Source organism: Ischnura elegans, chromosome 12 (genome assembly GCF_921293095.1).
Source record: "Ischnura elegans chromosome 12, ioIscEleg1.1, whole genome shotgun sequence".
Lineage (NCBI taxonomy): Eukaryota > Metazoa > Arthropoda > Insecta > Odonata > Coenagrionidae > Ischnura > Ischnura elegans.
Window position 1 is genome coordinate 81,506,452 of NC_060257.1, and position 15,138 is coordinate 81,521,589.

Below are 15,138 nucleotides of genomic sequence, written 5' to 3' on the forward strand. Positions count from 1 at the left end.
ACTTTGCCTTACTCAACCTGGATTATATTTGTGTTATATTTATTTTTTAATGGAAAGGGAAGAAAGGGACAGGAAAACACAGTAGAAAAAGGGCGTGGACAACTATATATATGTATATAAAGGGTTTGAAGGAACAAAGGAGAAGGGAGGAGCGAGAAAACTAGACGTGAGAAAGTGATAGTGGAAAGGGGAGACAAGAGAAATACATTGAGAGGAAATCGGAGAAAGGGACGAAACGATTCGGTGGGAACCAGAGAGAAAAAAAGAAGGTGTCGAGGCGAAGTTTTAAGAGGATGAAGGTTCTATTTGGAGGTGTGAAGGAAAGCGTTGGCGGTGGTTGGGACCCAAAGTGTGTGGGGAGGGACAATATCAAAGAGGAAAGAACCCCTTTTCGGGGGGAGGGGTTAGGAGGGGTGATTTTTTTCAGGGGTCGGTTCGCAGGATTTTGGGGGTGGTCCGAAGAAAGAGTTTTTAGGGGCTTGACAGGTAGGAATGCAAAAGCGAAGGTACGGGACACATTCAATGTGGGGTGGTGGGGGAGAGAAAGACAGACGGTGAGAGAAAAAATAGAAGCGCGAAACTCAGGTGGGTGTTTTTTTTTTTGGGAGGGTTTTATAGGAAGGTGTGCGGAACTGGGTAGGGTTGGGGCGATAGACTGAGAGATATAGAGAGAGACAGAACGTTTAATTCCGCAGGCCCCCGTTGGCGGCGCCGTGTGTCCCAGCTCCACCGATCAGCTTTCTCCCTTGTCCTCTCCTACCAGATTCCTCGGCCTTCTTTTTTTTTTACTTTTTCTTGCTTTTTTCTTGAGTCGCTTCCCCAGTCTTATATCTCTCACTCTCTTTCCGATTCTGCTTCAGCAGTCTTTCTATTCCTTTCTTCCCTTTTCCTCATTATGTTTTTTTTGAGACACAATTTTTGTGACCATTTCCTTTTTTGTTTTAAAATGCCGTTGATGATGATGTACAAAAAGATAAACTCATAACAGTATGCAGTTAATTTTTCATTGAAGGAAAAAAAACTTCCATACACTCGCTTGAAAAAGTAATAGTTGATTTCTTTTGATGAAAAGATTTGTCTTTTCTTTAGATTATTACTGTTTACATTATTATATATAAGCTAGAGCGATATAAAAATTAACCGCAGAGACGGACTTCATATTTTTTAGCTTTTTAACATGAATATAGCTGCCATCTATCGGGCTTTCCTCAAACCAGATCAGGCCTGTCATTTAAAGAAATGTATTAAATATTTCAGCCATACAGTCCCGGTTAAACAGATGGCTCTAGCTCCCGTCAAAAAGGGAGCTTTTCCAAAAGGTTATTTCTCAAAAGTAAATAGTTACAAAACGTACATGAAATTTGAAAATATTAAATTTAAAAAGGTTGACAATAGAACAAGGCACTCTTGGACTTAAGAATTAAAAAAATTAAAAATACAATGTGAATTTTTGTGCAATAATTTTTTTCTTAATTTTGAATTGCACACTTCTATAAAAATCATTAAATTTATAAAAATGAAATACCAATTAGAGATTTAAAAGTATTTCTAATTTTGAAAGTTTTTTGAGGTGAAAAAATCCTCATTACTGATTTGAAAATGATATTTTAATGATTAATTGTTGCACCACCGTCATAGAAACTCAGTCACCGTCAGTTTTGAAACGGATAGATTTTCAGTTGAAGATAAAAATGTACTCAAAAGACAGTTTGAATCATATTTTTAATGATGAGTCGGTTCTTAAATATTTCCGGTAGTCAACTTCGGTTTTCCCCAATCGGTTCCCGGTTCTCGATAATCGGTTCCAACAAAAAACTCTTACTTTTTAATGAATTGCAAATGAACCGCAAGAAATGAATGAATATAATTTCAAAAAAGCGTTAAATAAGTATGAAATCTCTGAAAAAAAACTTCAGAGCGTCTCGATAATTTTGTAAGCCAAGTTTTAAAAGCCAAGCTGACATGTTCTTAAGGAATGCATTATTGACCAGTAAGTCACATTACATTAGGCAGCCGCTGGTGCTTTCTCCAGGTTATGCTTAAAGAAATGAACATTTTTTCCGTGTCTGGGCTTAATCTATTCCTTTTTCTTGTCAAAAATATTGCTTTCAGTTTTGAACAGGAGTGCAATGAAAGCAGTAGTACATGGGATAGGTCTTCACCACTGCTCTGTGCCGGTTTGTAAGTACGGACTTCATACGATCGGTTCCCGATACCGGTTCTAAAGGCCGTTTTACACGTTATACGGAATTGCGCAATCTGACGTACGTGCGAAGGCGCAATCAAAATTGCGTCTTGTAAAGCGGTGAATTGCTAGAACATATGCGAGAATGCTTGGATGCGAGACGGCAAAATAGCCCCTGCTCTAATTTCGTTCATGCATTCGCGCAATTCAACGCCATTTTAGAAATTAATGCAGCTCTAACCTGCGCAATTCCGTGCCCCGTGTAAAACGGCCTTAAGGGCCGAGAACCGGCAGTACCGAGAACCGGCAGTACCGAGAACCGGGTACCGGAACCGACCCATCTCATTTTTTTATTATATTTAGTGCAACAATGTTAATCCCAATTCATGGTCCAGTATCGGAGTTAAGAGATCCGTCCAAAAAAAGGCTTAGAAAAAAAGATTAGCCAATCTTGTTAGTTGGCGCACGATAGCCTACCTAAAAGGTCCCACTCGCCGTTCGTGATGAAACTGCTGATGTCACCTCCAGTGTCATCCTGTAGCTGCAAATCCAACTGGAAGGATTCGAAGAAGAACAAGCAATGATTTAATCCAAAATGTTGCCAACACTCACCAAAAAATAATATATATTTTTTTTAAACTTAAGTCCATGAAAAATTTTCACGACTGCAAATCCAATCAAGAATTTAAAAGAGAGGAAAAGAAACAACAAAAACTTCCAAAGTTTTTAAGTGATTTCACGGACTGCATTTTTTAATTGTGACAAAAAAAACTTGATACTGCAAATCCAATCAAGAACTATTGCAAAAATATTAGTCATGTGAAGACTGCACGTCATGAACTTGACTAGGATGTCCAATTCACAACAGTTAGAATTGAGCACGAACTAAAAAAAAACAATCCAAAGGTTTACTGATTTCATGGACTGCATTTTTTTTAAATTGAGTCCAACAAATTCTCAATGCTGCAAATTCAATTAGGAAATTAAAAGAAAGTATATCACGTGAATACTGCGTGTCATGACCTTGACTATGTAGACCAATTCACAACAGTTAGAATTGGGCACGAACTTGAGTAATAGGCAGACTTCCGTGGAAGATTTGCATCAAGTGTAATTGCTAGCAGTCAATACTAATTATTTAAAAAACTCCACAAAAGCCGCCTAAAGAGATAGGCTCTACGGTGTTTAATCTTGATATGCTCTCCAGAATTTTACATCCATGCCCAACTTGTGCTCTGCTTTGAACGTCAAAAAATATAGCCTTACTCTACTCCCTTACTAGCATCTCAATGCGACTCATCTCCTTAAGCAGACATTTTTTTCCAAATTTTCATGCACAAAAGAGCTTCTCCCTCTAATAAGCTCGGGCGTCTAAGAGAGTAATTCTTAGAATTCATTTGTTTCTCTTCATTTTTTTTTCAAGTGACTTTATACCCAGTCACGCGCACAGGTGCAAAGATGGACTCACCAAAGGACGAAATTTGCCATGAAAATATCTTTTGGTTTGACTGAGATTCGAACCCGGATCTTCCAATTGACGGTCAGGTAACTGTCACCGTAAAATGAGATGAGTAAAACCCGAGGGTGAACACAAAACACTTCGTGGCCAAAATTGATGGTGAATGTACGTATAATTAGTGTGAACATATATATTTATTATTTAGTTCCATATATATATACACCATACTTACGTGCTCCACACTAATACTAAATACATGCACTATCATTGAATGAGCACGAAGTTTTGCGACCTTTTTACCCTAATGCTCTAATTCACCCCAATCAATGGTAACACACCAAATCGGTAATCCAGAAATCCAGGCTCGATTCCCTATCAACCCAAATGATTTCTTTCACGACGAGCTCCGTCCTTTGGTTTAAGCAGATATTTTCCCATTTCATATTTGTATATATTCATATTCCCAGCGTCAATTACTTCGTGCGGTCAATATTTTATTTTTTTAACTTTTGAACCATCGATATCTACTCTACACAAGATACCTGAAAGCCATCATAGGTCCAGCTACCAAACTTCATCTCACAGCGTTGATCATCAAATGGGAACCAAGTAATGTCTATCTTGCATGTGCTCTTGAAGATGCCCGGAGGAACGTACAGGCAGCTGCCGTTATTCCTGACCACAACGTTAGTGGGATAGGTTCCGTCGAAACCCTCATCGGCACTTTGGGGAGAAAGTTTGAAAAGTCGAACTCAACGTTACCCACAATGCCACTCTGGGATGGCTGGCCTCTGACCCCCAGGACACCGAACCTCGCGAAGGTGCCCACCCTCAGAGTATAGATAAGATAGAGCGATCGAGGTGGCTCTGCGCAGCGGCCGAGGTCAGATACTGGCGTAGAAACCACGTGATTTCGGTACAAGGCCATTGTTTACTTTCAAAAAAACTGTGGAAAATGCTTTGCGCAGCTAAGAGCAGAGACTGACGTAGAAAACAAGTGACTTCGGTACAACGTCATTGTTAACTTACATAAAAACTGTGGAAAATGCTTCTGCGCAGCTAAGAGCAGAGACTGACGCAGAAACCACGTGACTTCGGTGCAACGCCATTTTTTATTTAGAAAGAGTTTGAAATATCTTCTGAGCAGCCAAGAGACTGACGTGACGATAAAACCACGTGACTTCGGTACAACGCAATTGTTTATTTGCATAGAAACTGGAAAATGCAAAATTGGACTGTCTTAAATAGTTTCATTGATAATATATTCAGTCATTAAACAGAATATTTCATCAAACTCACATCATCGTTGATTATTTTTTCAATGAATCGGTCATGACGTAGTTTCAACGAAATTCGGAGTCTTTTCGTGTAGTGAAGATATAAACTTTGGAATTTTCAGAAATAGACAAAGCCCAATGAAGAAAGAGCCAATGGCGTTACTTCCACTGTACAAGAGAGAACATTATGCCAAATTCACGTCATCATCAACATTTATTCAGTCCTGAAGTCACAGATGACGTAATTTCGATGCAATTATGAGTCTCTCAGGGCAGTGAAGACGACACCTTCGGAATTCTCATAAACGGCCGAAGGCTATTTTCGAAAGGACCAGTTTTATTTCCACTGCATTAACAAGCAGAATAACTCGCCCATTATCATCGTCTTTAAATAACAGAAGCAGTTTAAACGACCAAAGTAGTTTCAATTTAAACCATACCCATTTGCACAAAAATATTACGAGTAGGAAAGGAAAGAAACTTTCATATTGTAATTCATGATATTATTTTCAATTAACTATTTTAATGTGTCCCAGACGTCTCTTCAATTGAAGGAGAATAAAATGTAATAGCAACGTTAATATCTGAACGAATCACTATTTAGTTTTCGTTCGACATTAATTTTTCCATGGACTTTATTGCCAGGGTACTTCAAAGGAACAGCCAACGTTCCATGAAACAAAAAACTATGGAGAATATAACTTACGAAGTTGATAGGTTTCCGTGCTTACCATTGTTACAGGTTTTTGATTAATATGTGAGGAATTCTTATTCTAAATAACGAAATCAAGATGTGTATTCGAAATATGGCAAGGTTAATTGATAAAAATGTGCATAAATGTGTCACCAAAATACACTCCACGATTAAAAGTGCATCGTCTGCGATCATTTGAGCAAACTAAGGCTCATATAAATAATATATGACAACATAGCGAAACTATTTCTACGAATCATTAATGTGTGCTCGGCACATTTCTTAAATTGTGTGTGTCCCAATTCTTATTATCTTTCAACTACTCTTATTAAATGAAAATGAAGTTTAACTCGAAAAAAAAGGACTCATTTTAAAGTTAAAACAACGCTAAAATTCAAAATAAACCAATCAGTGGTACATCAGTAACAGAGAGTAATCAGTGGTATACCAGTAGCAATCAGTGGTATACCAGAAACAGGTTGTCACGTGCCTTCGGAATTTTCAAACATGGCCAAATGCGAAGCAACCGAATTTCGCTTTTCCTCGTCCGTACTCTGAGTGTGGCCGGGTATTCGTGGGGCGGGATAGGGGGGGGGGTCCTCGCCCCCTCTTTCCCCACCCCCAGAAACCCTGCGGGGGCGAACCAACGGGTTCGGATCGTTGTGGGGCCAAGATGCGGGCACATCCCCAGGCCAACCCAAAATTCACTTTGACATTCCTTTGAATAATTCTCTTGTTTCAACAAGTGTTTGTTTCTTTGTTTTGTTATTCCCAAAAAAAGTGCGTACACAAAAAGCACCAAGAAAGCCAAAAAATGTTCTTTCACAAGTGATATAAATATATATACTTCTAAGTTTTTTAAATTGGTGAGTTTTCCGATGCCATCAAAACTTTTTTTTTAATCAAGACATTTGAGAGGTTGTCAAGGTTTTTTTTACATTTCATAAGTAATGGCGTCAATCATTCAGAAGGGTAAAAAAGTAAAAGAGTTCAAACAATGTAGGTTAATTCAATTTAGTTTCAAGGAAAGTTAAAAAAATTTTTTGTTTTTAGATTTTGTTGTAGGAGTAAGCCCACTACTTTTTTTATTATTATTAAAGTACTGTTGAGTCTTGGTTTTTAAGATATTTTATGTTTCACATGGGTTTTTTTAGTGGAGGTTAATGTGGTTGAACTATCACCGTATATCTTCAGCCCAGGAGAGGACGCTTTGGGTTTGTCTAGCGAGCGAAGGAAGGGGCGTGGCCAATGGGATACATGAAATGGGATGGTCACGTGACGTGGAGGAGGTTTTAGGGCGTATGGCAGGTGTCGTATGGGATTTTGCAAAAGGGTTTTAAGGACACTTTCCCTTCGCCGGGGCCATTCATAGCCCCAATAACTGCCCCGTACCCTTTCCCCCTTCCTACAACACCGTTAAGGGTCGTTACACGTCATCATGACACCTGCTCCGAGAACACAGCCGGGAAAAAAAAGTTATCATATTTTTAACTTTGTCACCTTCACTGTCTCGTAATGGATTGAAAAGAATATATACTCAGGTTCGCAATTTTCTGTAGAACAAACGACCATTTTGCACCACAGTTAAAAAATAAATATGATCATTATAAGATGAAATTCTCCATAAAAATCCATTTTACTGTACTAAAATTCGTGGATGTAACTCCCAAAAATCGCACTTACAGAGGCGATACGCCTTCCTGCGAAGCCAATTTCGTAAGGCATTTGTCTAACAAAGTGTCTAACAAATCTCGTAATCCCCGAAAAAAAACAGTGAGTCGGTATACCTCTAATACCTCACAGAAGGAGGAAAAGGAACTCTAAATCGAAGTGGAATTATTCGCCACAGGCACTTGGGAGATACATATTTGCAACTAGATCAAGTCGAATGATTCCATTTCCTTGGAAAATGTCATCTAAGTGTGCATCTCTAAACTGTTTCCTTATTGAAATCGCTAGCACACAGAATGATAGTATAGAAAAACGCACTATAAGAGAATGCGGCTTTTAGCCAAGAAAAACTGTGGATACAGGTAAGTTTATACCAAAATTGAGCGCAAACTCACGTTTTGAGAATCAGATTAAGAAAATAAACATTTCGTTCAGAAAACAACGGAGAGCTTTTTAGTGAACATTACTTATTCTACGTGACTATAACAGACAAGGATATATTAATATTATTAAAAGAAATCGTTACTCGCGGCACAAAAAATTTATTCTGTCATTCCCCCATACATGGTAATGATCGGGTGTTTTTTTATTCCACGTAACCACTAGAATAAATGGCACCGCATTTATCTTAAAAAAAAAACTTTTCGTGCTTACATGACGCATATCACCATCTTGTGAGTAAAAATACTACAAAATAAATCATTTATGATGCATAGAGCATGCCTACACGACGCATTTCACCATCCTGTGAAAAAAAAATTCACTAGGGAAGCGTGATATTATTTATACCGCTTAGAACTTGAGGAAATCTACCGAGCAGAGCCCTAAAACTTAAACTTTTAATCCATACGGTCATAACTCGAGCGCGCGTAATATTCTGTTATCGGTCGTTAACGTCGGGGGAAATTCCGGCTTCAGTGCGTGTTCAAAAACAGGATGCCCGGAGCAAGTGTCCTTTGGGCGTGAGGTCATGTGGGCAGGGTCGACTCGGGGGACCGGAGGGTGGGGTGGGGGTAAAGGAAAGGGTCATGGAATCCTGCGGGAGACTGCAGCGGAGGGTAAAAGGGAAGAGTTCAATGAAGGGATGAATGTCTCGTAGGGGTAGGTAGGACGACAGCGGGAGCCAGGATATATGCGGATCAGAGTTACCAGCACGGGGAGGTGTCATGTCGTCACAATCATTGTCGGTTATCGAGAGTGTAAAACGTTGCTATGTTCATCCACGCCTCCTATTTTACTTTCCGTATTCCTAACATTATTTTCACGCAATGAATTCCGTCCGTCTAAGGGAAGAATGAAAGCTAGGGCCGTCTATACTTGTGTGTGAATGTGACCAGTTGAATTGCATTAGCGCATCCTACAAAAGGTCTTACTAGCGGCTGCTTAACTCTCATGATATTGACTATACAGGGTATTACAGAAGGCATTTACAATGGAATAGTAATCATCATTGGGATGTCGTCACAATCGTTGTTAGTTATAGAGAGTGTAAAAGTTGCTATGTTCATCCACGCCTGTTATTTTACCAACAGCTTTCCTGTTAGTTTAAAGTATACCGGGACTAGCCGCGGTGACAACTTTTACGGGAGACACCCGCAATGCACAAATTGTGCGAAAAATCCACAGAGAAAAAATCATTCGCTTTGACCAGCATCCTGTTCAAGGCGACTGATTTTTTTTCTCCAAGGATTTTTCGCACAAGCTTTCCTATTGTTCCTTTCACGCAATGACTTTGTACAAGGTAAATCCCGCAAGCGCTACCATTAGATCTCATTCCAAATTTTCTAGGCGATAGGAAATTCATACCTATGAGGTTTTTTTTTTGTTTCAGCCGTCAACGCTCAATACTTTTCGGGATATTAGCGACGGAAATTATTAAGGAAAAATTCCTAAACGTATGCAACCCACAGCACAACAAAACACCAGTGCTCTTCATCTAGCAATGGACTGTAAAGGTCAAGTATTGCGTTGCGGGTTGGATAAATTTTTATTTTTACTGGTACTTTCTGTAGCTAATATCTTTAAAAGTATTGGGCGTTAGTGGCTGAAACCAAAACTACATCTTATGAGCATACATTTCCTAACACCTAATAAAATTTGAAGGAGATGTTGGTGACACTTAAGGGACACACCTTGTAAGAGAAGAATAAGAGCTAGGGCCGTCTTAATATTCAATCTCACGAGGGTTAACCAGCCGCTAGCAAGACCTTTTGTGCGATGCGTGAGTCCATTTCGACCGGTTACATTGGAAAGCCATCCTTAAGTATTACTGGTTTGAATCCTACACTATCATTCTGATATTTTTATGGGAAATAGAGTACATAAAATATTGCACGCAACTCCAATATTTAAAATTTACCCGCGAGAAAATGCTGAGGAAAAATGATCGTATCTGTAACGCAGATTAATTCCAACATGTCTACTATTTAACTCTCAAAATTTCAATATTACCGCCAAGACTTTAAATTATTAATATAACCTGAAAGAATAACTGGCCAAGCAGGAGTGGTGCATCCTCTAAACACGAAAATTGAAACATGAATGGAAACGATGAACGTACAGCTAAAAACTCCTAGAAAACTAAGGATTTCACCATAAACGAGGTGATCAAGGTATGATCTAGCATCAGAAATATAAAAAAATATTTTAGGATGATAGTGAAGTGAAAATATGACCGAGTAAATATACAGTAGAATGTGACATGCTACAGAAAATGTGACTGCATTGCGCTTTCTAAAAGAAAAGCTTGTGTTACACGATAAGTACTTTATCGGTAACTAATTGGTTTTGACGCACTCTGAATATTTGTAACCTTTTAATTATCTATTTAAGACCGTTCACAGAAAGTTTTCAAGAACAATCAGTGAGTTAGTGAAAGACTTATTTACTATTGTTGAGATGAAAATTCAACTTAAAGGTGGAACTTGGTTTCAAGAATACAATTCCACGATTTTTATGCCCAATTAATTTCTCATAGACATTTGTACGCAAGTATGAGTCCGAGATTAACAGTTAATTAATGAACATCTCTTTGGAAACGGTAATTAAAGTCAAATAAACCGCAAGTGTCGTCAGTAAAGTTTCGAAAAAATAAACGTCTCGCTTTTGATAGCCAGATGGTGAGTTGGGAAAATCACTCCATGCGTAACAGTTTTCTAAGGTGAAATATAAGCTGATATTATTCACGAAGGCGGACATAACACAAAGCAACTAGCGTCAGAGGATGGTTTGTTTTCCAGGGAATACAGTGATACGAGACATTATAGAAAGTAATGCTTTGGTCAATATAAAGTCCAATGTTTGGCAACGTTTATGTTAGGTATGGTAGCGGTGGATGGGGTTGTGGTTACTGAATGGAGCATGTTAGCGTCCTGAAGATGAGGAAAAGAAGAGGGGTTGGAAATTAGGCTTGGGACGATTACACTGTGGCAGCAGGTTTCGGGAGGGTTTTGGGAGGTTGCGAGTAAGAAATGGTTGGGAGGGTGAGCGTATGATTGATCATGGGGGGAAAACCTGTGAAAGGGATGGAGGGTCAAATGGGAGGAGACAACCGGCCATCTCGATTTGCCTCATTTGATTGGTGTTTGACCAAAGATTCAGCAAGCAACCTCCAGGCCGGAACATCTTGAGAAAGTAAAAAAAAATAATCCATGAAACTGTTACTTTTCATGGATCGCCTATATTGCTGACTGCTCTTCGAAGATCTACATTACTCTGTAAAAATAAATGAAATTCACTCTTCTCTTACTAGTATGAATATTTAAATAGACAGAATACTTTTATCCTTTTCACGGGACTGGCTAAACGGAAATATAAGATCATGAATACTAGTGTTTTTCACTCAACTACAAACGATGATTAACTGTAGGGATAAAGTAAAATATTAGGGAGGTTATCAATCAGGTAATAAATCATATGTATATGTAAATAGAAAGTCAAGAAATGTTGAAAAAGGTAAATTGATAGGTCGCTCTTTCTTTATTCTTCTGCTCTATAAAGAATATTTTATGTTATTTCGCAAAAAATTAAAGTTCGAGGTTATTTTAAATTGAAATTTAGCGGAAATATTAACAGAAAGTTTATTTACATGTATATTTATTTCAATTCGTTATCAGGGAATATTTACTAGATTTATAATTACTTTGAATTAGTATTTTTTATTTATGATACGATTTAAGTTGTCATATTAATTTTCTCGAGGTCATTCTTTTCATTTTTCGGTCCTACACAGATTATTTCAAAAAAGTATTGAAATAAAAAATAAAATGTGGCATGATCGAATAAATCGCCTGATTCAGTGCAAAATAATCACAAGGTTACACTTTCATTTTATTAAAATATTGAAAAATCTATTCCTAGTTTCCGAAAGTTCACTGACTTCGCTGAAGCGCAAGTATAATAAATGGACACAGGTACGGGTGAAACCTTTAAATGTAAAATCGGAAACCAGGTTTGAAGGGATCGTAAAAAGAGAACAATACGAGAAACGTCTTGAACATATAGTTCTCCACTTAGCCTAGGGAGTATGTCATTTTCTTCGTAATTAACAAGGGACAATTTTATTCTTTAGTTCTCATGAGGGTTGTCCCTTCTTAAACATCGGATGATGAGAACATAAAGGAGGTGAAAGCCGAACCGCTGAAAGATGAACTCTTTTTAGCACCTTGGACGGTGGATGGGATGCCTCATTAAACATTATAATTACCGGAAGGTTAATGTTGGCCGCAGGAGTCCGACATTATTCATCCATTTGCTGCTACAAGGCGGGGGGGGGGGGACGGGGGGGACAGTGGAGAGTGTGTGGGCGCAAGTAATGTGTAAAAGGGGTGCTAACTATGATAGGAAGATGAGAGAGAAGATTATATAGCAGCAGGCGAGAGAGAAGATATAGAGTGGGGGAGGAAAAGGTGCGGCATTTTGTAGGCGCGGTCGGGTGCCGAGGCGTTTCGGTGGGCGGGTGTGGCAGTGACGACATGGTGACGGTGCTGCGGCAGCCGAGAGGAAAAACGGGAGCCGTGGAAATAAGGGTGAAGAGGGAGGGGTGAACGAGGGGCGTGGAGGGGTAGAGGTAATGCAGGAGAGGTGTGGTGGTGGCGGGGGTGGAGTTGGTGGCACGGTGATGGGGTGCAGAGAATGAAAGGGGGAGATAGTAAGTGTGCGAGACCGTATAATGGCGGTGCACGGTTGGGAAGGCGTTAAGAAAACAACTTAAGTGGTTGTGTGCTACGTTAGTGGCGGTTGTGGGGGGCGGGGGTTGGGGGGTGAGGTGAAAGGCGGTGAGTGACAGAGAGGACGATACACACACACACATATACAAATATAAAGAGAGAAAGAGAGGTGAATAGAGAGAGAGAGCAAGAGGAAATGTGGAGGTGGAGAGAGGAAGAGTGGAAACATGAAGAGACGGGACACTCGAATAATTAGACAGTCGAACGCTGGAACACTTGAATTCAAATTATTCGGGATCTCGTAAATTCGAAAGTTCGTGAAATCGAAACCCCGTAAAATCGATTTGCGTAAAAGCTTAATCTCGAAAAATCGAAGTCTCGTAAAATTGAGCATTCGTACCATCGGCCGCTTGTAAAGAGCTCATTTTGAAAACTCGAACACTAAATTATCAGGTATTTAATATTTGAGTACTACTAACAGAACGCTGAATATGGAGTGGTCGAACACAACCTAAGGTAAAAGGGTAAAAATTACGGTGATTGATAGGACAAATAATTTTTCGATCGCCTGGTTCTGAACCCTTTTCTCGTTGACTTTGGACATTCGAGTGATCGAGTATTGGATTCGTTATTAACATTCGTCGCTATGAAAAACAAAAGTCACTGAGAGGGTGGACAGTTGGCACTTGATTGACGGGCTTTAAATCCATTTTAAAAAGGTAATTTCGATATCTACTCTTTCAAAAGATGCGGAATTCAAAGCATTCGAAATTTACTATTATGGAGTCCCGCCTCTGTAATAAGGATGGCAGAAAAATGGCAGGGAGAAAGTGACGGTCTATAATTGGCTGCCTAACGCCGGAGTCTTGGCAGAAATGTAGGCTATGAATGTGAAACCGTTTTGTTATCATATTTCCCGCAAAAATATAGCAAAAAATCTTTTATATAAAAATCCCAGCATTTATCCTTTCAAAAAGGACAGATTTTCATTTGTAAACAATATTAACTCCGTCGATATTTTTAAATGAAACTTAAATAAACATATATGGCCACGTTTTGTTCCTTCGATATTATTTTGATTCCAACTTGCTAATACAAACAAGTAATTTATATAATTCAAAAATGGAAACTTTGTCATGAATCCCATGAATAAATCATGGCTTAAGTATTATTGCTATGGAGATAACGTACTCGCCACAGAAATTTCACATTAAAAATGACAAATGTAAAAATAACAGTGCAAAGTTTTTATACCATTTGAATACTTTTTCATTTTTTAAATCCTTATAATAATAATAAGGATGAGTTCATTGCATTTGAGCTCAAAATAAAATCGCCAGAATACATCATTATTTTTTCGGCCATTAAAAAAATGAACATCCGCAGCTGAGCCAAAAACCTCGGAACAAATTAAGCTTATCTTTTTGAGTGAGAATTAAAAAAATTCCAATAGTTTAATGATGCGTTCGCAACATCACTGCCAACTCGAGATATGGTAGGTTGCTCTTTGGCAGAGCAACCGATGCGATCAGACAGGGTGGGATAGTCGAGTGAATTTATCGTGCGGTGACGTTGTTATAGGGAGAGGTAGCGTAGATTTGGGAGCCCAGGGAGTGATAGGAAGGAGAAAAATAGATGAAAAAGAGATAGAATTAGTAAAATAGAGGCAAAGAGAGAGTGAAGTAGGCGGTTTTACGGGGTATGTGGGTGGTGGTAGTAGGTTTTGGTGTGTTGTGGGTCACGGGTTAGCAGGGGAACGTGAAGGGAGCAAGGGGCGTGGGAATGAGTGTCGGAGCCCCACCTTCGCCGGCCGGGCTGTCCATTCGTGTCCCCTCTTGACCGGGCCGAAAGCGCAATGATAGTGCGGTGGCCCATAATAACGGCATCTGACACTATTCGTACATTGCCACCGAGCTTATGAGATCGAGAGCGCAATAACGGCACAGATGGACTGACTGACACAGATCAGCAAACTAGGAGAGAGAGGCATGAAGCGACAGGAGTGTGCCAAGCATACTTCAGCAAATGGAACAAGTAGTCAAGTATCCAAGTGGATGCTCCGTTACAGATAGTCGAGTACCCATCTATAAATCTAGAGTGCCTATAAAAAGGTATTTGATTACCCAATTAGGTAGGTAAGTACGCATACTCGAGTATCTAGAAAAAAACAAGTTTTTAAGTATTCAAATTGATGCTCAGTTACAGATATTCAAGTATTTGGATAAGTCCTTGCGTACCAGTCTGAAAATCTCGAGTACCTACATAAGGTATTCGATTCCCCAATTAGGCACGCAAGTACATATACTCGAGTATCCATAGAGGTACTTATATACCAAGATTGATGCATGCTTGAGTATTATTCACACCTTCGCTGAATTCGTCGAGCAAATATCGTATATCAGACTTAGGTCGGGGGATCTATATATAGGTCTGAATATATAGGTTTATAGGTCTGAATGATCATGCGATGATCTGGCTGCTCCAATATATAGGTACTTGAGTATTTAACAGGTTTTCGAGCATGTATACTGTTCTCAAGTATGCTTGGCACACTCCTATGCACAAGTACAATGTACTCGATTGCGAAGGGTTGGGGTGTTGAAATTCCCATTTATCTCGTCCCAGTCTGCTCCACCTGCACTTTTTATCGTTGAGAAAAAAATTCTCTTCACACACACAAACGA

At 39.1% G+C, this 15,138-nt stretch overlaps 1 protein-coding gene across 1 annotated transcript in view; it reads right to left on the minus strand.

Moving 5' to 3' along the window:
* LOC124169271 (neuronal acetylcholine receptor subunit alpha-7-like) overlaps window positions 1-15,138 on the minus strand; it is a 263,475-nt gene that overhangs the window by 60,728 nt on the left and 187,609 nt on the right. Inside the window, exons 5-6 of the mRNA XM_046547833.1 lie at window positions 4,187-4,367; window positions 2,663-2,738 (exon numbers count right to left, since the gene is read on the minus strand). Coding sequence (XP_046403789.1) covers window positions 2,663-2,738; window positions 4,187-4,367 — 257 coding nt within the window. The remainder of the gene's footprint in view (window positions 1-2,662; window positions 2,739-4,186; window positions 4,368-15,138) is intronic.